Source organism: Heloderma suspectum, chromosome 2, assembly GCF_057233095.1.
Source record: "Heloderma suspectum isolate Gila_16-S chromosome 2, 16-S_ref, whole genome shotgun sequence".
Classification (NCBI taxonomy): Eukaryota; Metazoa; Chordata; class Lepidosauria; order Squamata; family Helodermatidae; genus Heloderma; species Heloderma suspectum.
In genome coordinates, this window is record NC_139459.1 from 346,201,806 (window position 1) to 346,222,589 (window position 20,784).

The window sequence follows — 20,784 nt, forward strand, 5'->3', positions numbered from 1 at the left end:
TATGAAAGTTTTTCAGGACCTAAGGAAAAAAACACTATATATAAATACTATGTATTATATTATTATTGGTCATCAACCTGATATCCTGCCAGTCCATTCTCCATCAACCCACACTACCTAAGATCAAGCTTCCACAAAAAAAGCAGCAGCAGTGAACAAGCAGTATCTACACCAGCATGGCAATGAGTGACTCAAGCAATTGAGCCAAGTCAGGTGCTGCAGGAGAAGATAATATACAAAACATTTCATTGAGACACATCTACAGTGCTATTATGTGCAGTATATGGATTTCAGCCTACATGTGGCTTCCGAAACACCGACAGCCACAAGATTAGAATGTGGGCAATGCATGAACAAGGGGGAAAGGCAAAATGCAGGGGAGAGTCTGTCAAGCTTCTTACATGTACAGATTCCACATCCTAGATAGACATGGAAGTAGGTAGTTGTATAAACATGATGACATTCATGTACATATAGGGGAAAGCCTTGAACACAGAATTCCCTAGTCCATACAGGGGCTTATTAGGCATCACAGCAAGGGAATAACCTATCCAGGTGACTTCTCCATATGCCTTTTACTGCCAAGACCCATTTTTCTTTGACTTTTAATCTCATGTGGGCTCATTGTTAGAGGGATGTTGATTTGAAGCAGATCTACAATAACTGTGTGTTTGGTAGTTATAGCAATGCGATGCTGTTGCTTTAGGTCTCGTTGATTGTGATATTTAAATATTGAACAGTGCCTTGGGCTGTTTAAAAGGGAAAAAAGTTACTAAATCATATAAATACATAAAATGAAATGAAGTCCATGTCCCCAATTCAGTTGTGCTTGCAGGCAAATGGTCAAGCATAACAACTGGTGATGGTGGATATGAAGGCATGCAGCCTTCTTTTGTTTCAAAAGATGCATTCAGCCAGTTCAACAGGGCCCAGAAGAGCATTGCTATACTGTTAGGGACAGGGTCGGCCCTACCATTAGGGATGGGTGAGCTGACCACCTACCCAGCTGACGTTGGGACTCATCATGAAAGAGCAGCAAGTTGTTAATTATCTCTTGAATTATTATTATTATTATTATTATTATTATTGAATTTTGACTGCCAGGGATGGGGAGAGGGGCGTCTGGGATTTTCTGCCTCAGGTGCCAAAATAATTTGACCAGGCTTGGGTATTGTGTGCCTTGATTTGGGGGAGGCACCTTCTGCTTCAAGGTAGCCAAAAACTTTGGGCTGGTGTATTTCTAAACCTGCATATGTATCCATATTAGCTCTACAAGAGGAAGGCTGCTTCTGCTCACAGAATACTGATGGGGATATACTTCTAAACATGCATATGCATCCACATCAGCTATGCAAGAGAAAGGCTGCTTCTGCTCACACAGATTTCTCAAGCTGGACTAGGCAAGGCAAATGCTTTCAGGTGGAGAATGAATGGAACCAGGAACTTGAAAAAGGGTCTCTAACAAAAACAGAAACACCAGGGATGTGAGCTCATTGTCAGGGAGATGTTGATTTCTTACCCCTTTTAAACTATTACCAGAGAATTAGGGTGGGATGATAGGAAGAGGATGTAAGTGATACAGCTGCTGTCTTCCTTCAACACAGCAGAATAGACAAATGGCACCTAATGGTGCAGGAGCTTTTTGTGAGTCTCTGAACCTTCTCTACATTAATCCAGGAGGTATAGATGTGGTTGAGAAAAAGAAGAAAAGAAAGACTGCACTTAGGGAGGACATCGGTGCAGGGTGGAGGTATCAAAGAGAGGGTTGTGGATTTCCATCTCTCCGCTCTGTGGAAAGAGAAGAGGGGAAGATATCAATCAAGGCGTTCTTAGAAAGAAGGGAAGAACATTTCTAGTGGCCAGTCCATGCATGCAGCAGAATCACATGGTACATTTCCCCCCCCGTGGGCTATACCATTTACAGTTGCAGGTGGCAGAATCCTATGTTTGAATGTGTCCCTTTAAAGGGGGTTGGGGGGAGAAACACCTCTTATCAGTGGAGGCTGGTGGCTCCAATTTCGGTGGGGCTGTGAATCCATTCTGGGTTTCAGTCAGAACCAGCCAGAACCCTAAAGGAGCTATCCAAGGTGCTGAACCTACTCTGAGCAGATGGTTGAGCACCTTGGATAGCTCCTTTAGCATTCTGGCTGGTTCTGACTGAATCTCTGAATGGATACACAACCCCCTGAAATTGGAACCACCAGCCTTCACTGCTCCTTATGCATATAACAACAACAACTCATGGCAAAAGATTTTAAGCTAGCTTTCTCCCTGACCTACTCATTTTCTATGTGCAGTGAGCTTTTCCACACACACCCCACACTCATAAGACAGCCTTTAAACATGTGATTTCCCTCCCTGCAGTGTGAATGGTATAGTCCAGGAAGAAACGTCACCATGTGACCCTGCTGCATGTCTAGACTGTCTCTAGCCTCACTTTCTGACATAGGGTCTCCCAAGTGGAATATGGGCCTGGGGCAGATTAAAAAGAAAGTCAAGACTAGGGTGGCCAGACTGAAACCTGGAGGCTCTGTCTGTGGCCTTGAAGAACTCAAGGCTAGAGATATATTGACAGCAATGAATCCTCCCACTCCAGTGCTCCAGCAGTTCAGTCATTCAAACATCCCTTACACTAGTGCAGGGATACTAGGAGCAACCAGGACAAGCGCCAAGAAGCCAGTTTTTTGCACAGCTGCCCCGTGCGGTGAGCCACCAAGACTATTGGTCGAAGCATCTTCTCAGGCAGTGAAGGGTACGGTCCTGGAGAGACTCACCCCTCCCCTGCCCCCGGCTGGACAATGACTCTCCTTGCCAAGAAAGGTTATATAAGCTTCCTGTTCAGGCCAGGGCCGGTGTTATTATGGAGCACCTGTCAAGGCCCACATTCCAAGAGGAAGCCCGGTGCCAATCCCTGAAGCCCCTCTGGCCCTGCTGTTCCTCCACTTGCTGTTCACCTGGCCCCTCTAAGCAAGTGAGTAGAGATAGGAGGATAGGGAGGGAGGAGGAGCCTCCGTTCACCTTGCCCTCTCCTTCTGAGTGGATTGAGCCTAAGGAAGAGGGCAAGCAAATAAGCAGTGATGATAGCAGCGAGTGTAAAGCAGGCCCAGTGCCCCCTCAGGGACAGGGCCCACTGAGGACATCTTGCCCAAAGGCCCCACAAACCTATTGCCTGAGCAATGAGAGCCTTTACTGGCTCTGGCCTCCTGGCTTGTTCTCTGACATCCCAAGTTGTTCTCTGGTTCCACCCTAACCCCACCCCTCCCCACCCTAACCCCACCCTTTCTCTCCCTCTCACTCATACATATACACACACACACACACACACACAAACACCTGGCTTCAACCCTTGGCTTGACTCCCTGACTCCTTCTTGACACCTGGCTTAGCTCTGACAAGCGGGCAGCTTGCTACAACAGGCAAGGGTGGCTCTGGATTTCATGGTCTTATGGGGGTCCCTCTCAGCGTAGATGGTCATGTGCATTACTTCACTGACTTCAAAATGTCATAAGCCAGCCTTCCTGCATTCAGGAGCCCTCCCGCTCATTCTGCTGGATGTATTCCTGGCAGAACCACTGACTAGCCAGGACGTTCTCCTGCACTTTCCCTACTGAAGTGAATGGGAGCTGTGTAAGAGCATGGCCGTCTCCCGCTCCATTCAGGAAGCCCTCCCAGTGGACTCATCCTGGTTCTGGCAACCCTAGTCAGGTTGCCACATCTAATATAACCACCACCACCCCTACTCAGAGGGCGAGACCACTGATGCACCCAGGGGTGGCCTGTCAAGGGCTCCTTGGAGGCCTCTCTCAGTCTAATCCAGTAGCCAAGTCCAGACACAGACAAAGGGATTCCTTTCAAAGCTTTATTCTTCTTTTACAACTTAACAACTCTACCGTTAGCAACTAGATCTGAGCAGCAGAGTACCTATGCCCTAAGTTGGAACAGTTGGTCCCCGTTTGAAAGGGAATTACTGGCAGACCCCTGAACTTAAGGACTAGGGAGAGTCCCTCCCCTTTTCCCTTGGATCCTCTGGGCGCAGCTGTTGTTTGCGCGCCAACCGGGCACTACGCTTCCTTTCTGCGCCCTCCATTTGGCGCCGCTCTCTGCATCGGCGCCGCACGTCCATCAAGTCTGCTTCCCGCGCTCTGTCACTCCCTGGACTGCTATCTAAGCTAGGAATGCTGGTGGGAAGAATCTCCGTCAGCTGTTGGCCCTGGGAAAGAGGAGCATGCTCCTCTCCCAGGAGCGACTGCTCTTCCTCAGAATCAGAACTACTCTGGGATTCTATGGGCTCAGTGTCCACCCTGACACGGCCAAAGACAGGTTGCTGTCTGAGACAAAGGACAAAAGCCAACTGGACTGGCAGTTGAATCTTCCTTCCACATTGGTGATGGGACAGCATCCTCCACTCCACCTGAAGAGAGCTAGCTAACAGGAAGCACGCAGCAGGCTGTGTGGCACACAGGTCTTTCCTCTAACACCTTGCTGCCTTCTCCCAGCATCTGCTGCCTGAGGCAACTGCTTCCCTCTGCCTAATGGTGGGGCCAGCCCTGGACGCACCTGTACCTCCCCCCTGCTCCTTTCCCATCAAGCTGTGCATTTCAGACCAGTGTGGCAGAAGAGGAAAACAGGTGCACGGCAGAAAGGTGCCAGCAGAGTGACCAGCAAGCTCCAGCAGACATCTCGAATAAGAAAGCCAAGCCGCATACGGCACTCCAGAGCAGTAGATCTGGTCACCTGAAGTTGAGTGCAATTAATTTAACCATGTAAGCCATTAGAAATTCAGATAGCTCAGATTAATCCCTTCCCTGCCACCATCCTCCCCAGGTACACCTGAAGCCTGGTTGCTGCATCCAGCTCCTCTCTGTCTTCCCTTGGGCAGAGGAAATTCCAGCAGTCCTGGTGGGGAAGGGAGGTATATGCTACCTTAGAGCAATGCTGTGTGCCAGAGAGGTAGAAGCAGCCCCAGTGTTATTGTACTGCATTATGTAAGCTACCTTGGAGAGCATTTGGCAGAACAGAAATCAAATAAATACATATAAAAATACCTCATAAGAAGAGCCCTGCTGGATCAGGCCAAGGGTCCATCTAGTCCAGCATTCTGTTCACACAGTGGCCAACCAGCTGCCAACCAGGAACCCACAAGCAGGGGAACCCAATCGCCTTTTAAAACCATCCAAATTGGTGGCCATCACTACATCTTGTGGTAGTGAATTCCATAGTTTAGCTATGCGCTGTGTGAAGAAGCCCTTCCTTTTATCTGTCCTGGATCTCCCACCAATCAGCTTCATGGGATGACCCCACTGGGTTCTAGCATTATGAGAGAGGAAGAAAAATGTCTCCCTATCCACATTCTCCACACCATGCATAATTTTGTACACCGCGATCTATAAATCAGCAAGACACTTGTTGATCTTGTTTAAATGAAAGCTGACATTTTCAGGAGAAGGGCCTGGAAAATCATTGAGGAGGGCAGGTCCTCACAGCACCTTTTGGGAGCCAGCTCTACCATTAGGCAGAGTGGGGTGGCTTCCTCAGACAACAGTTTTGGTGTGTCATGAAGGGCAGCAAGTGGTTAATTATTTAATTTCTTGTAAATTCTGTTTTTACAGCCAAGGATGGGGAGAGGTGCTTGTGGGATTTTCTGCCTCAGGTGCCGAAATAACTTGACTGGCTTTGGATACTACGCACCCTGATTTGGATGGGTGGGGACCAAGTTCTGCTCTGCCTCAGGCAGCAAAATGTCCTGTGCCAGCCCTGGCCTCCCTTAATTGTACAGCACAGACTCCAAGGCAGATTCATACGTACCGGTGCCAGTCCTGGACACTCGTACACGGTGTAATCTTCATTTTCAGTCTCTGACTCTGTGGAGAGCTGCACTGCAGGTTTCGGGGATTCTCTACTGGGGAAGGAGACAACAATGTGAGGTGAGGGATTTCAGCAGACAGAATTCGAATCCTCTTCCAGAAACGTCCTCCCTGCCCCAACTCTGCATTTATTCTAAATCACTAGGCCAGCTATCTCTGTCTCCCTGAAACACACACCATCTTCTCCTTCCGTTGCTCTTCAGGGCCAGCCCTGCCATTCACCAGGGGTAAGGAACCTGATTCACCCAGTACCATGGGGTGGAGGTGATGTTGAAGGCAGGAACGTGCAACTGAATGGTGCTGCAAGCCTTTTTAAAGTGCTGGCCCTAGAGTCGGGAAGTTGGGGGGGTGTCTGCTTCAGGTTGTGAGATTACCGATCGATCGATCTTATTTTATAGTCCCCCTAACGAAACCTTCTCTGGGCGGCTCGCAACATAAAAATATTAAAAATATACAACAATGTAATAAAAAATACAGTAAGATCAAATGCAGGGTCAAAACAATGTGAAATAAGACCAGGAACAAATCCAAGAAAACAGAGAGCAAAAACCAGTAAAGCGAAAACTGGTAACTGCTACGACTTGATTTTAAAGGCCTGGGAAAAGAAGAAGGCTTTTGCTAGGCGCCGACAAGGCAATGCAGTAACTGCCAGGTGAACCTCTCTATGGAGGACATTCCATGCCCATCATGCAACTACTGAAAAGGCCTTTATCGTCTTTTACTATAGCCACCTGTTGTAGCACACTTGGTACGGGCACTCGAAAGAGATCTGGCCCTCTTGCTGTTGGATTGAAAGAGCTGCCGTAGACTTGGGCTATGACATGTATCCAATTAACTGGTGAGATTAGTGCACTGAAATCGTTTTTTTATCAGTTAAAAAGGTGTTCCTCAATTAACTGGTCAGCTCATTTGAAACGATTCTAACTACAAGCATTTATAAAAACTGCAGATGTGACAGAAGGGGGAAACACCTCTTTTCAGAAGGTGCCGGCTGGGACACAGGTATCATCTAAAAAACAGAGGGTGCTTGTTTCAGTAAAATGAATGTTTTTCTTCCTCATGTGCAAATTTATGCAGATTTAATTTAATCAACTGCCTAAAACTAGGATGATTAAGGGTGCAATCCTACGCATGGCTGGCTGGGAGAATGCTGGGAGTTGTAGGACTTTTTTTGTCTGAACATGCATAGGATTGTGCCTTAAGATTTCTTTAACTGGGTGACAGCCTTATGGTATACTAAAGAAGAAATTCTGTTGTAGACAAACAACTCCCACATAGTAAAGCTGTTACTAAAACTGTATGACTTCGGACCGCAGATGAAGTTCTATAAGGTGGGGTGTGGGAACCTACTGTGTTCTGTGCAGAAAACTAGCATGAGAGGGAGAAAAAATAATTAGAACCTCTCATGCATCTAGTTTTATATGCACATTGTCTTGTTGTTGTCTTGTATATACAGAGCAGCATTTAATCCTGAAATTTCCCACCTACATTCTGAAGTGGTACAGTCCACAATCAGTTTTATGTGGTGAACTCTTTGTGGAGACAGCCCCTCCACCAAACCAATGGTCTATCTGGATCAGATCTACACTGGCAGGCTCTCCAGGGCCTGAGGTCTTTCACAGGTCACCAGAGATCCTGTCACTTGAGATGCCAGGGACTAAGCCAGTGTCCTTTCCTGTCCTCTGCCACTGAGCTGTGGCCCTTTCCCTTCCTGGTGATAGCACACCACCACCACCACCACCCCACACACACACATTCCCACAGAGGCCCGGTTTGCACATAACGAGAAGCCACCATGGATGAATTTCCCAGCAGTGGCAACCACCTCCATTCTGAATATTTGAGCCGTGGTGGGGACACACTGTAGCTTGTCATTATGTGCGAATCTGATGATGGTGAGATGCTGGGGTGGTTGACAAACCACACACAACCCTAAAACAGCCCATGGGTTCTGGGTGGCTTTCAGGGCCAGCTTACAACATGCTGAGGCCCTAAGCCATGTCTAGATTCAGAGGCCCCATTCCATAAAAATAAAGAGAAAACAAGTGTATTACATTATAATAGAAAGGGTAATGAAAGAGTACTTCCCGGTGTTAGGGGGTGCTTGTAGTTAAACAGGGTTAGATAGCCTTCTCTGAGGATGTGTGTAAAAGCACTAATAAAGTAAGCTGATTTGAACTTCTTTTAAACTGGCTCTAGACTGCACATTGCCTCCAATACTAAATGATGTTGCCACGTTTTCTCTATATAAGGCAACTCTGCTATAAGTCACACCAGACTTTCCAACATATTTAAGCCAAAGCAGTTTTCAATTATAATACATCTTAGTTATCTCCAACATATTTAGAGGCCCCTCATAATATGAGGCCCTAAGCCATGGCTTACTTAACTTGTTCCTAAATCTGGCTCTGGTGGCTTGTCAACCACCCCAACCACCCACCCTCACCAGGTTCATGTGTGACAACAAGCTACGGCGCATCCCCACTGTGGCTCAAATATTCAAAATGGCAGCTGCCACCACAACAAAAATCCCACAGGAAAATTCACCCATGGTGTCTTCTCATTACCTGCAAACTGGATCAGAGAGTTCTAAAAATTAGAGCACTTACTCCTCACCGGTGAGCAGTTTCTTCTGATGTTGATAGTGGTGTACCTGGCAAGACTCAGCTAGTCTAGAGTCCATGTACTGAGGGGGATCAGAGAGAACATAAGATGAAGAAAAGCCCCACTGGATTGAACCAAAGGCCTGTTTAGTCCAGCATTCTGTTTCCTACAGTGGCCAACCAGATGCCTCTGGGAACCCCCAAACAGGACATTAGGGCAAAAGGACCTTCCCACTGTTGCTCCCCAACAACTGGTATTCAGATGTAGGCTGCCTTTGTTCTTGGAGGTGTTACATAACCATCATGACAACTAGTAGCCATTGATAGCTTTATCCCCCATGCATTTGTCTAAGCTTTTAAAGCCGTCCAAGCTGGTGGCCATCACTACATCTTGCGGCAGTGAATTCCATAGTTTAACTCTGCGCTGTGTGAAGAGATACTTCCTTTTGTCTCTCCTGAATCTCCCACCATTCAGCTTCATGGGAGAACCCCAGTGGGTTCTAGTATTATGAACTGAAGATTGTCAGGGGATTTCCAGCATCTCCCCCTCCCCACCCTACAACTGAGCAGCAACGAATGGCAAAATCACTTACTGCACTGGGCTGATGGTATCGGTACTGGTTCCCCCGAGGGGCTGTGTAGGCCATCTTCTGAGCCAAGCGTACCTCTTTCTGTAGCCTGGAAATTAATCATAGGATGTTTTAACAAGTAGCACCCCCCTCCCCTGCTATTTGAATACTGTGCAACATTACAACAAGCTTGTTTATAATCAGAGAGCAGTTGGCCAGGCATATGCATAGTTACAGATGCTCATTTTACTACGTTTACCTTAAATACATACTATCCTTTTCTACAACATATTATCTTTTTCTGCTTATTTCCAAGTAAATGTGTTTCGTATCAGGGCTGGAGCAACAAGTTCCATTTGGTTCCTCTGGTCATGATGGTGGTCATTAAACTCTGGTCAATATAACTGGCATGAGTTTAAAATGTGAAACTGCACGTGCTCAGAGTATTTCTCTTTTTTTTATTACGGAGGGCAAGCAGCTGGGGCATTTGGGTTTGTTTGTTTTTTCTCTAATGTATCAGGAATGTAGTTGTAAAATACTGGTTGTAAAACTGGAAGCAGTTGTAAAACAGTGGGGTGGGGGAGAAGAGGAACATTAGTTAAGTGCTTCAGAACTAAAGTAATACACACGACCATCTTAAGCCAGGCAGGCGGGCCATTTAGTTCAAGGTCAAAAATTACCTAGCAGTATCACTGTCAGTCTTTCATCCTGCCCCTCCTCCTGTTGTCTCCTCTTTGGCTGAAATTTAGATTTTAACCTCCTCAGGGCAGAGACCTATACTTTGGCTTATGGAACTCTATAAAAGCACCAATTAAACTGATGGCATTAAATTGATGGCAATCGGGGATGGACAGGAAGTAGATTAGAGTCTAGGATCAACTGGTAGATCAGTGGATGACTTACAGTACATGGGCAAGGATCTAACTTCCAATTGTTTAACAACAGCAATAACAGAAGGAATCCCGCCGCCACCATTAAATTATACTCCTGAAATGAAGAAAGCTTGGGATAACCAGGAATGGATTTTTATGTGGAAGACCTGTGAGCTCCTTTAAGTTCTGGTACTCAGCAGATGCTCAGAAGCACCTTTTTAAAATTTGAAGGATATCTCTTTTGTACCTGGCTCCAGTTGGTGGACCTTGGGGTTCTAGGAAATCACAAAGTAGATCCCACAAGGCTGAGATCTGCCTTCCCCTGATATTAATATTATTAGTAATAATATAACAAAATTATAATCTATAATAATATAGGAGGATGTGTTTCTGTCTTTCCATCTGCCGGTGTCAGGGTGGTTAGAGTGTTGGACTAGGACTCTGGAGGCCCAGGTTCAAGTCCCTACTCATCCATGAAGCTCACTGGGTGACTTTGGCCCAGTCACTGACTCTCAGCCTACCCTACCTCACAGGATTGTTGTGAGGATAAAATAAAGAGGAGGGTTATGTAAGCCACCATGGGCTCCTTGGAGGTAAATAGATAGGATATAAATGTAACAATAAAATAATTGAATAGCACCAAGACCATGAATCCTAGACACCTAAAACTACAGGGAACATTCTGTGGAAAATATGTAACCCTTCCATGTTGAGAAGCCTTGGGTGTAGCAAACTATGGGCTACAGATCTAACCCCCTCCTGTGGGGAAGCCCTCTCTGGGAAAGCAGGGGGCGTGTGTAGGGGCGCCAGCAGGCAGGGCTTCACTAAGCCAGTGTGGGTACAATGTCCCCAGCACTGACCTCTGCATCCATTCGCTTGAAGGCTTTGCTTTATCGATTGAAGGGCTGTTCCAAGCTGTGTGAAGCCCGGTCTGTTTGCTCGTATTCATAACGTATTCAATTTATATTATACATTCATAATATAACGAATAAATAAAAGGGGGCAAGCGCAGTTCCTACCTGTACCAGCAAATGGCAGCGACCACAAGCCCGGAGATGCCAGTCACTGTGCACATCACCACAAGAGCTGTAAGGACCACAATTAACCCTTTTGAGTTCCAGATACAAAGGGGCATGACCAGACACCACCTCTTTCCTAGCCGCACCCCCCCCCCCGTTCCTCCCTCCAAACACCCCTGAGCTCTCCTGCCACCCTCACCCATCTTTCCTGAATTACTCATACTCACTGAGGGTCACCGCTTTGTTCAGATTAGTAGCTGGAGGGCGGGGCCTTTGCTTGAAGTCCACTTTCACTCTCCCTGGGGCTGTGGCGGCTGAGACTGGAGTGTTTTTGTACAAATCGGAAGAAGCTGGAGTGTTGCTCACAGAATAGGAGCTGTTTGTGGGGAGAGAGATGGGGAAAGTGGTGGGGGAGGGGGAGGGGGTGGGGGAATTGGGTGGTTCAAACACCCCAGTCCTGTCTGAAAAGCAAAGGAGATATTTGTTTGAAGAATCCTATTTTCCAATTATCAAACCGCCCCCTACTGGCATACTGGGTCCTGCCATTTTCGCTCAGAGAAAACATTCTCTAGTGACCAGTAATACAGCAGAGGGGCTAAGCCTAACATTGTGTGCTTTGGGCTAAAAATATGAAACTTGGAACACATATATTAGCTCATACTAAACTTTTTTTTTTTTAACATGGATCCCAGTAAGCAAAGCCCCCTGCGGGACAGGAGACTGGTAAATGTGTTATTCTGTCGTTTAGTCCACAAGCCGAGATTAAAAAAAAATCTTACCATATGTGATGAAGAATCTCAAATGTGATTGGGGGGGCGGGGCAGGTCTACAACCCAAGAGACTGGAAAATAGATGGTACAGCTGCAGCAAATATTCGGTTTTATAGGTAATGGCAATGTATATAGATCTTACCCAGGGCGGGCCCTCCTAGGCTGCCAGATGCTGCCGGATGAAGCAACCTGCTCAAGGCAGCACCAGTGAAGGTAGAGGGGAATATAAGACCCAGAGCGCTTGGGTGGTCACCCAAACATCTCCAATACAGTGTCCTCTGTGGGTTGCCACAGCATTGCTTTCGGCTCAATGGTTTGTTTGCGTACCAGATGGACTATTAAGCGTACTGCCACCAGCCAATAATAGCCAGAATATGTATGAACCAGTAACTTGGGGGGGTGCCCCACAAACCAAGCTTTAGGCCACCCCAAATTATACACTCAAGCCTCCTGAGGAGTGGCCTTTACAAGATGCCACTGCCTTGTGTTCAGCCCAATGCTTCATTGGGAGGCACAAGACACTGACAGGCATGGCACCTTCTTGTCAATAAAACCAAATGTTCTCTGAAATGGATAAGGGACTAGATGGAGTGTATGCATGCCAAAAGAACCTTTGGGTCTCCTCAAATCATATACCCAAACCTCAGGGAGAGTGGCCTCTAAGACAAGTGACAGCTGGCCCAATAATTCGTTGGGGTGCAAGATACTATCAAACATGGTACCCCCATGCAAATAATACCCCATGTACATAGAAATGAATACAGAACTGAAGATGTGCAGCCCACAATAAGCTCTAGGCCACCCAAATTGAATCAGTAGTCTTATCCTCCAAAGGTAAATAGGTCTAGATGGCTTTGGGAACATTCTAGCTCCATGATTACTAACCCAGTATAAAATTATCTATTTCTGGTAATAGTTGTTGTTGTTGTTCAGTCGTTTAGTCATGTCCGACTCTTCGTGACCCCATGGACCATAGCACGCCAGGCCTTCCTGTCCTCCACTCTCTCCCGGACCATGCTCAAGTTCATTCTGGTAATAGACTGCTGTCCAAATTTGGTTTATACACATATAACAGTTAAAAGATCTAGAGACTATTATGGGTTTGAAGTTTTGCAGCTGTCTGAAACGCACTGGATTAAAGAAAGTATTGCTCAGGTTTTAACCTGGCTCCCTCCATATGTTTTGGATTACAACCCCCATCTGTTCCAGCCACCATTGTCAACAATCAGGGGTGATGGGGATTGTACTCTGACAATAGCTCAAGGGCCCAAGGGTTGCCTGCCCCATGATATCTGAAAATTCATCCCATATCTCAAAAAGGTACCTATATTGCGGTTTGATAATATGCAGGGTTAAATGTAACAGATTAATTTGGCAGGTGGTTGATCAATTAAAAAAAAAAACTTTTAACAGGCCTTTCTCCCATGCATTTAGCAAAAATGTAGGAGGTGTTTTCCCTTGAATAGAGGTGAGCACCATCGTTCAGTGGTTGAGCACATACTTTATATGCAGAAAGCTTCCAGGTTCAGTCGCTAACATCTCCATGTAGGGCTGGGAAGGGTTCCTGTCTCAAACCCTGGAGAACTACTGCCAGTCAGTGTAGATAAAATTAAGCTATAGGGACCAAATGGTCTGACTCAGTATCAGGCAGCTTCCTGTGTCATGCATGCCAGCAGTACCGTACTGTGAGAAGAGGTAAAGAATGGATGGTGCGTTTGCATACCAGGCAGGGTGGTCTCTATGCTGGGTGGTCGCAACCCCTTTTCGTGCTTGGCCAGGAGGGAACGAAGGAGACCAGGCAAGTCTTTGGGCCTCTTCTGGGTTTTTGTTTTGCTTTCTAAATGAAAAGGGATTGAAAGAGAAAATGAAGCCCTTTGCGCACAACTTCACAGATCCCCTCCTCCTTCCTACTAGTTCACTGTACCTATTACAGCACCATTAATGGACATGGTGCTACTTTACAAAGCAACATAAACAAGAAAGACTGCCCTGAGGAGCTTACAATCTCAATTTACAAGGGAGAAAATGCAGAGTTCTTTATGGAAGCAGGCTTTGGGTGGTAGGGATATAAGGGATGTAATTCAGGGGCAAAGGTAGCATGGATGAAAGCCATGGGGAGCTTTCAAACTAAAACAAGGAGTCTCCACTGGATGTGGAAGAGATCCAGACACCTGGCGCTCGCACACTACAGCACTAGAGCCCTTTAGAGCTGCTGAGATGTTGTTGTTGTTAAATTTATATCCTGTCTTTCCACCATAACTTGTGCTCAAGATGGTGAACACCAATAAAATGAAAGATAAAATACAAAGTTATGATCAAATCATAAAAGCAAGTCAGTTAACAACACCTTGATAAAATTAAGACATAGAGCTTCTCCACACAGGGCTTTTATCCTGCTATTGAGATTGGTTGCTTACTGAAGTTTGCAGGTCCTTACATAATGTCATCAACCTTCAGGGCGTGTCCTGCACTAAATAACCGTTATCCATTTCTTAAAAAAGATCAGAGATAATGAGCTATCAAATTACAGTGCATTGAGTTCCCTCTTGAAAAGTGGAAATCCTGCAATAAGAGCTAGACCATAGCACCACCTAGTGGCTGTATAATGAAACATACTGGACACGCAGATAAAGGGGGAAGGGGGGAAGGGAAGCATGTGTAAAGAGTCTTGATCCTGCATTTAAAACAGAAGCAGAAAGCCCCGGTAAAGTTGCGGGATTTTAGGCTGGTGTAGAAATGCTCAGAAAGCGCACTCACCAGTTTGACCTATTTCAGCAAACTGACAAGTCCATTTAAAGGCCCAAAAGCTGTCTGAATGTTCACTAGCTTTGCCTGCTACTGAAAGTTACCAAAGGTGGAACTAGCCTGACCTCCTTCGCACAGAGGACCGAGAAGGCCCTCCCTTGTGTTCCTGCCAAATGTACCTACAGTGATGGCAAGACAGAGACAAGGGCTTTTCCCGATCACCTTAAAACCCAGGCAGGCTCATAGGGGAGAATGTGGTCTTTCAAATAGCCTGGCCCCAAGGCTTTATAGGTCATAACCAGCACTTTGCATTGTGCTCAAAAACAGATCAGTAGCCAGTGAAGCTGTTGTAGCATAACAGGCACATTATCCCTAAAACCAACCTTGGTCAATAGTCTGGCTGCAGGATTCTAGATCAACTGAAGTTTACAAATGCTTTTCAAAGGCAGGCCCACACAGACTGCAGTACAGTAGTCCAAATGAGGCTAACAAAGGCTTGTGCTCTCACACTGTGCTCTTTTCGGTGCCAGGTGAAGACCTTATTTTCCCAGGTATTTTAGTCTTTCAGTTTCTGTTGTTTTAAATTTGTTACTGCATTTAAAATCTTTGAACTGCTGCGACTTCCGGTTGGAACCAATGTCGCCCTGGCAGCATCCCATGGGCTCTCCGTGGGAACTTTCTCAAACAGCTTTTTAAAAGATTGAAAAACCTTTTCATCTCCCCCCTGGAATTAAAAGGGGGGGGGGCAAGGCAGCAGCTGGATAACATCTTGGAGAAAAGTACTCCCCACGAGGTAGTGGGGGGGCTGGATTCCAGGATTATCTCCCCAGAGCTTTACCAACACAAAAAGCTGTTCTGAAACTCCTATTTAATAGGAGAAAACAGGGCTGATGTGTTCCATTGTAACATATGCTTTAAGAAATATCAACAACTCCTGAGGGATGATTTAAGAAATATTAATATTTGAGAACATCTGAAGACCTGCAAGATCTGTTTGAAGAGAAACATGGCTATACCGAGGAGAAGAAAGGGGCAGGCATCACCACCACTTCCCCCATACCTCCTGTATCAAAAGTGTTGAAAACAGAAGATATAGGGGAATTATTTACTCTAATAAAGATTTTATCTTCGCAATTTACGGAGCAAGCCAAAAGGTTGGATTTAATCCAAAATTCCATCACCGCCTTGCAAGGAACTGTGGACCTAATTAATCCGTCTTGGGAAAAAATTGAGACAAAAATTAATGAACTAGAAGACCGAGTGTCAGGGAATGAAACTATGACACAAGTTTGTTTTAAAAATGTCTCTGACAGAATTTCTAGATGTTCACTAGAGGCTTTCCCACGCAGATCCAATGTACGTATTATTGGGATTAAAAATCTGTCTAACGATGTAAAATTGCCTATTTTTGTGGATAAACGTTTGCATGAGATACTCCCTGTCCCATCTGATTATTTACTTGATATTGAGCAGGCATTTTGTGTGCCAAATGCTAAAGGGACTGACTATACGATCATAGTCCAATTTGCAAAAGTCTCCACAAAGAATTATACCCTGCATTTGGAAAGAGAGGGTGGAAGCCATTCCTGGAAACAAGATAAAGTTATGTTTTTTCCAGACTACATCAAAGAGGTGGCAAATAAAAGAAGGCAATTCATCAAAGGGAAAAATATGGCAAAACACATGAACTTACAATATTACTTAAAATATCCTGCTATACTTTGCATTGTGTCTGAAGGTCAGATGAAGAAGTTTCTAAATCATTAAATGGCGGAGGCACAGCTGAACGTAAAAATGCGTGAGATTTCTATTACAACCCCATGAACTGGAATCTTTAAACAAACTCTGTTAACTGTTTATGTTTAGTCTATATGATCCAGGCTAGGTCTGAAGATAAACGATTATACATATATTCCTTTATTCTCTTTCATCTTTCTTCTTTTCTTGCTTTTCTTTTTTATTTCTTTATTCCAAAATAGATATGATATGCTGTATTTAAATATATCGTTGGAGGGTGTATTGTGCACATGCATTTATATATCTAGTATAAAATATGTTACTGATTGTTGAAGGTTTATTTTAAGTTTTATTATTATATAACACTATATTTCTTTTTAATCATCAACATCATCATCATTATTATTAATATAGGTTACTGGGAATGAACTGCAGGCCTGTTTCTTTGATATAAGATTGATGATATGATATTGAAATGTAAGGCTGTTTATTAAACTGTAAGATAGTTAATGTTATAGATATAGTTTTTAAAATAGAGTGGCATCAGAGTTTAAACTTAATCCTTTAAAAGGGAGCGGGAGGGGGAGGGAAATAAATTTCTTTCTTTTTCTTTTCTTCTTTTCCTCTTTCCTTTTCCTTTTCTTTTTCTTTTTCTTATTGTTGTGTCCTCGTAAGAATATTGTATAGCTGGGAAACTGTAGTATTGATCAGGTCGTTGGTATTCTTGGTATTGTTTATTTCATTTATAAAGATAAAATAAATAAAAATATATTCCAAAAAAATATTTGCACTGCTGCTAAGTTTCATGTAGGGTTTTATTTTTATTTTATACTGTAGTTTTAGATTCGTAAACTTTTATATTGTAATTTATCATGTTGTATTTTACGGTTTTAATTGTTGTGAAACACCCAGAGAGCTTCGGCTATTGGGTGGTATAGAAATGTAATAAATAATAAATGCGTCACTGTGGCCAGATCTGAAATTTCCAGGAACAGGCATACATAGTTGGCACATTAGTCTTAGATGTGTGAACACATTCCTTGTTGCCTGCCACCAAAATCTGAGTATCCAGGTTCAGGGCTGTATCCAGGAATATACCCAAACTGTGAACCTGAGTCTTCAAGGCCAGTGTAACCCTATGCAACACAGGTTCCTTAAGTAGAAGGGAGATAGTCCTACGAGAGAGAGAGAGAGAGAGAGAGAGAGAAAGAAAGAAAGAAAGAAAGAAAGAAAGAAAGAAAGAAAGAAAGAGGAAGGGACCTGGAAGATCATCGAGAAGGCCAGACCCCTTCCCCTAGTTAAGGCTGTGCTTCTGAGCATGATTCACCTCACAGGATTGCTGAGCAGATAAATGAGGTATTTTGTAAGCTGAATCATTCATTACCATAATCTGAACATCCAAAGTGCACAGGCCATACCTTGCTTAGGGGCCTTCTTTGGCACACAGTCGCCACCAGAGTCCTCCTCATAATTGGGGAAGCAAGGGCCACAGCTGGGCGCTCCATCAGGCCCGCAGCCAAGATGCCGACGGAGTAGGCAGTTGAGTTTGTACCTGGCAGGGCAGAGGGGGTCTGCAAAAGAGAACACCGGAGAAAAAGAGGAGGAGGGAACGCTGGCTTCAAGTCAAGATGGACAGCAAGATTCTCTGTGTCTTTTGCCAAATATCCTCACCCCCCAAACCCAAACTGGCTTTCTTCCTCCCCATTCAGGAGAATTCAGGAGGCTTGGATTCTAAGGCCCAAACTACAGCACATCCCCTCTTGAAAGGTAAGTCTTCCCCTATACACCTGCAAAGCAGGGTGGCCGCTTATAAGTTGCCAAAAAAGAGGAAATGCGTCAGCAAAAAAGAGGGCACAGGTTTGCATTAAATGGATATGTGTTAATTTATATGCCTCAATGCAGATGTAGAAATTATTATTATTTTACAGAAATACAGTACATCTCACCCTACTGGGGAAGACTGTGGCCAGGTTGACCTATGTGCCAGCCTGATCAGTCTGCCCGCACAGAGGTTAACTGTTGGTGGGCAACTTCAAGCCCCCTCTTGCTCTCCCTTTTTAGGATTCTTTATCTTTACACTGGATGTGGTCAGGACGGCCCTTCAAACACACAACGGTCTTCTGCAGTGGAGTCTGGTGGCTCCGATGTCAGTGGGGTGGTGAATCCGCTCCAGGGCTCAGTCAGAACTCTGAAGAAGCCATCCAAGTTGCTGGATAGCTCCTTTAGGGTTCTGACTGGTACTGACCGAAACCTAGAGTGGATTCACCACTCCACTGTCATCGGAACCACCAGCCTCCACTGGTCCTCTGTAAAAGAGGACTCATGGCCACCCTGTGTGTGTGTGTATACGATTTAAAGGGACAAAGGGAGGCAAAGGTTGGGGGTGTGAACTCTCCCTCCACCAGTCTCACCCCTGCAGTCCATTCTTCCAGTAGCTTTTCACTCAGGTGAGGCCAGCTGTGAGCAAAAGGGCCTGGAATCAAGTGCCACCACGACCTACATGCCACTTTGGGGCAGACCTGCCCTTAAAGACATGGGTCTTGCCATGTTGTTTGGGCCTCAGTCTCATGACCCACTCTTACCCAGACTCCTTTTTCCCTTCTGCAGTTCATTAACCCTCACTGATGTCCTTGGAACTCATGAAGTGAGTCCCCCATCGTCTATTTTGAAACCACAAGAACTTATCAGTTTTACATATGACATTGCAGCGTATTTACTTCTGCACCAAATGTACACTGAACAGACTGCCTCTGGCCAGTTCCATCTCCCTGATGTGTACACATATATTCACACATGATATTTATAAGATGTGGAGGGCAGGACAAGTAGTCTATACTGAAGTCCCTTTTGTTTCCAAGGCATCACTTCGCTTCAGTTTCTATCGCTGCTCTGTGGTCACACAGAAATTAATTCCATGCTGTATCCTCTGTGTTTATAACATAATTTTGAGCCACACACCAAATAATAGTGTTGCAATCATGGGAAAAGTGGGAGGTGGTTGCAAAATAGTGGCTAAAAGGTTGAACTACGAGTCAGGAGTCCCCTGGCTGGTTCAAATCTTGTCTTTGCTATGACCTCACTAGGTGGCTTAGGAAAGTCACATTTTGTTCAGCCTCAGTCTCCCCATCTGGAATATGAGGTGATAATAATACTGACTTTACCTTTCATGGTTATTGTAAGGATTATAACTAGATAACGCATGTGAAGCATTTTGAACACTTGAAAGCCCTATACAAATATCATCACCACCACCACTACTACTGCCTATGCCCTGGAAGAGCAGGATATAAATTGTTATATTAAATAAATAAATTTGCACTTAAAAATGTAAAGTGTGAACCAAACAAACATATTTCTAATCAAGAGGGATCTGTTCCTTTGGGGATTTAAGTTTTTGAACAGGAGTTAGGGGTTGGAAGTAGGATTGCCACCTTGTTTGAGTCTCAAACAGGGCTCTTGTGGGCCTCTAACTGGCAGAACTTGTTTGCCATCCCTGTATTGAGGGATGCTGCACCTGTTGAATGTCTGCCTCTCACGGAACTGTTAAAAGCACAAGAATCTTGTCAGGGAAGGGGAGAGAGTCCACGTCCTTTGACAGGTTCTGTGGGCATGGGTGCTGTTGGCATAGGAAGTCACATACAATGGGGCTTATAATGGAGGGCTGGCAGCCAGGGGTTCTTTGTCCTCTATCAGCAGTTACGTCTAATCCCTTAAATTGCTGAAGGTTGAAAGCAAAATGTCCCAAGTTCTCTGAAAAGAGAGCCGATCTAGTAACTGGTTTAGACCAAGGAACAGAACTCTGGGTGGGAAGAAGGAAGGAATTGGTCTCAGCCAAGGCTTTAAAGCTACTACTCATTTCTGGAGCATAGCATATAACAATCAAGAGAAGAGCATGTACAGAGTGCGTCCCCCCCCCCCACATCTCACTGCCACTATCCATAACCCATAACTTGGAATTTAGCTGAAGGGGCTTCAGGTCAAAGGGGATAGATAAGCAGGCAGCATTAGACCCGCTAGAGTGGGTCTGATAAGTTAGAGCAAAGGGAGCAAAAAAGGCAGGACATTTGATGCCAAGGCTGCCGGAGAGCTGGGTCGAGGTAGTGCATTACATTTCCCCAGCCAACCTCTGTCTCCGTTGCTTCCTTCAATCCAAATGGTTTATTGTTCCCCGGCTTTCTCTGTAGCCTTTCCTCTGCTCTGATGAGCTGAATATTTATTTCACATTTTGTTTTCCTCCCTCCTTCTTTTTCTCCCCCTTTCACACATTTAGCTGTTTTCTCTCCTCTTACATCGGTCGCTCACATCCTTTCTGTTCTCGCAAGCATCTTCTGAAACCCCAGTTCTGCATCCCCTCCCCACCCACAACCAGGTGCCCCCCTCACCTGCTTCCCAGTTGGCCCCCGTAGCTATCAGGACTGCGAAGAACCCCAGCCATCGTATCGCTTTGCTCAACATCTCTCCTTTCAAAGAACGGATGAATCGGGGGGGGGGGGGTGAGTAGTGTCCCCCCCCCCAGCTATAGCTGCGGGTTGTCCCCCTTTGCAGCTGCTGCTGGCATCTAGCCGAATGCGTGAGAAGACCTGGCGCTGGCGGGGGAGGGACTGC

The 20,784-nt window shown here is 45.3% G+C and overlaps 1 protein-coding gene across 1 annotated transcript; it reads right to left on the reverse strand.

Annotated features, from left to right (window-relative positions):
- Positions 1-1,550: 1,550 nt before the first annotated feature.
- On the reverse strand, positions 1,551-19,347 carry LOC146355361 (neural proliferation differentiation and control protein 1-like). Its single transcript, XM_084829878.1, has 9 exons — positions 19,341-19,347; positions 17,598-17,750; positions 13,421-13,534; positions 11,155-11,388; positions 10,928-10,994; positions 9,061-9,145; positions 8,474-8,550; positions 5,806-5,899; positions 1,551-1,788 (listed from the first exon to the last, which is right to left on the reverse strand). Exons 1-9 carry the CDS (start codon positions 19,345-19,347, stop codon positions 1,723-1,725), a joined length of 897 nt encoding a protein of 298 aa, XP_084686004.1. The 3' UTR covers positions 1,551-1,722.
- Positions 19,348-20,784: the final 1,437 nt, after the last annotated feature.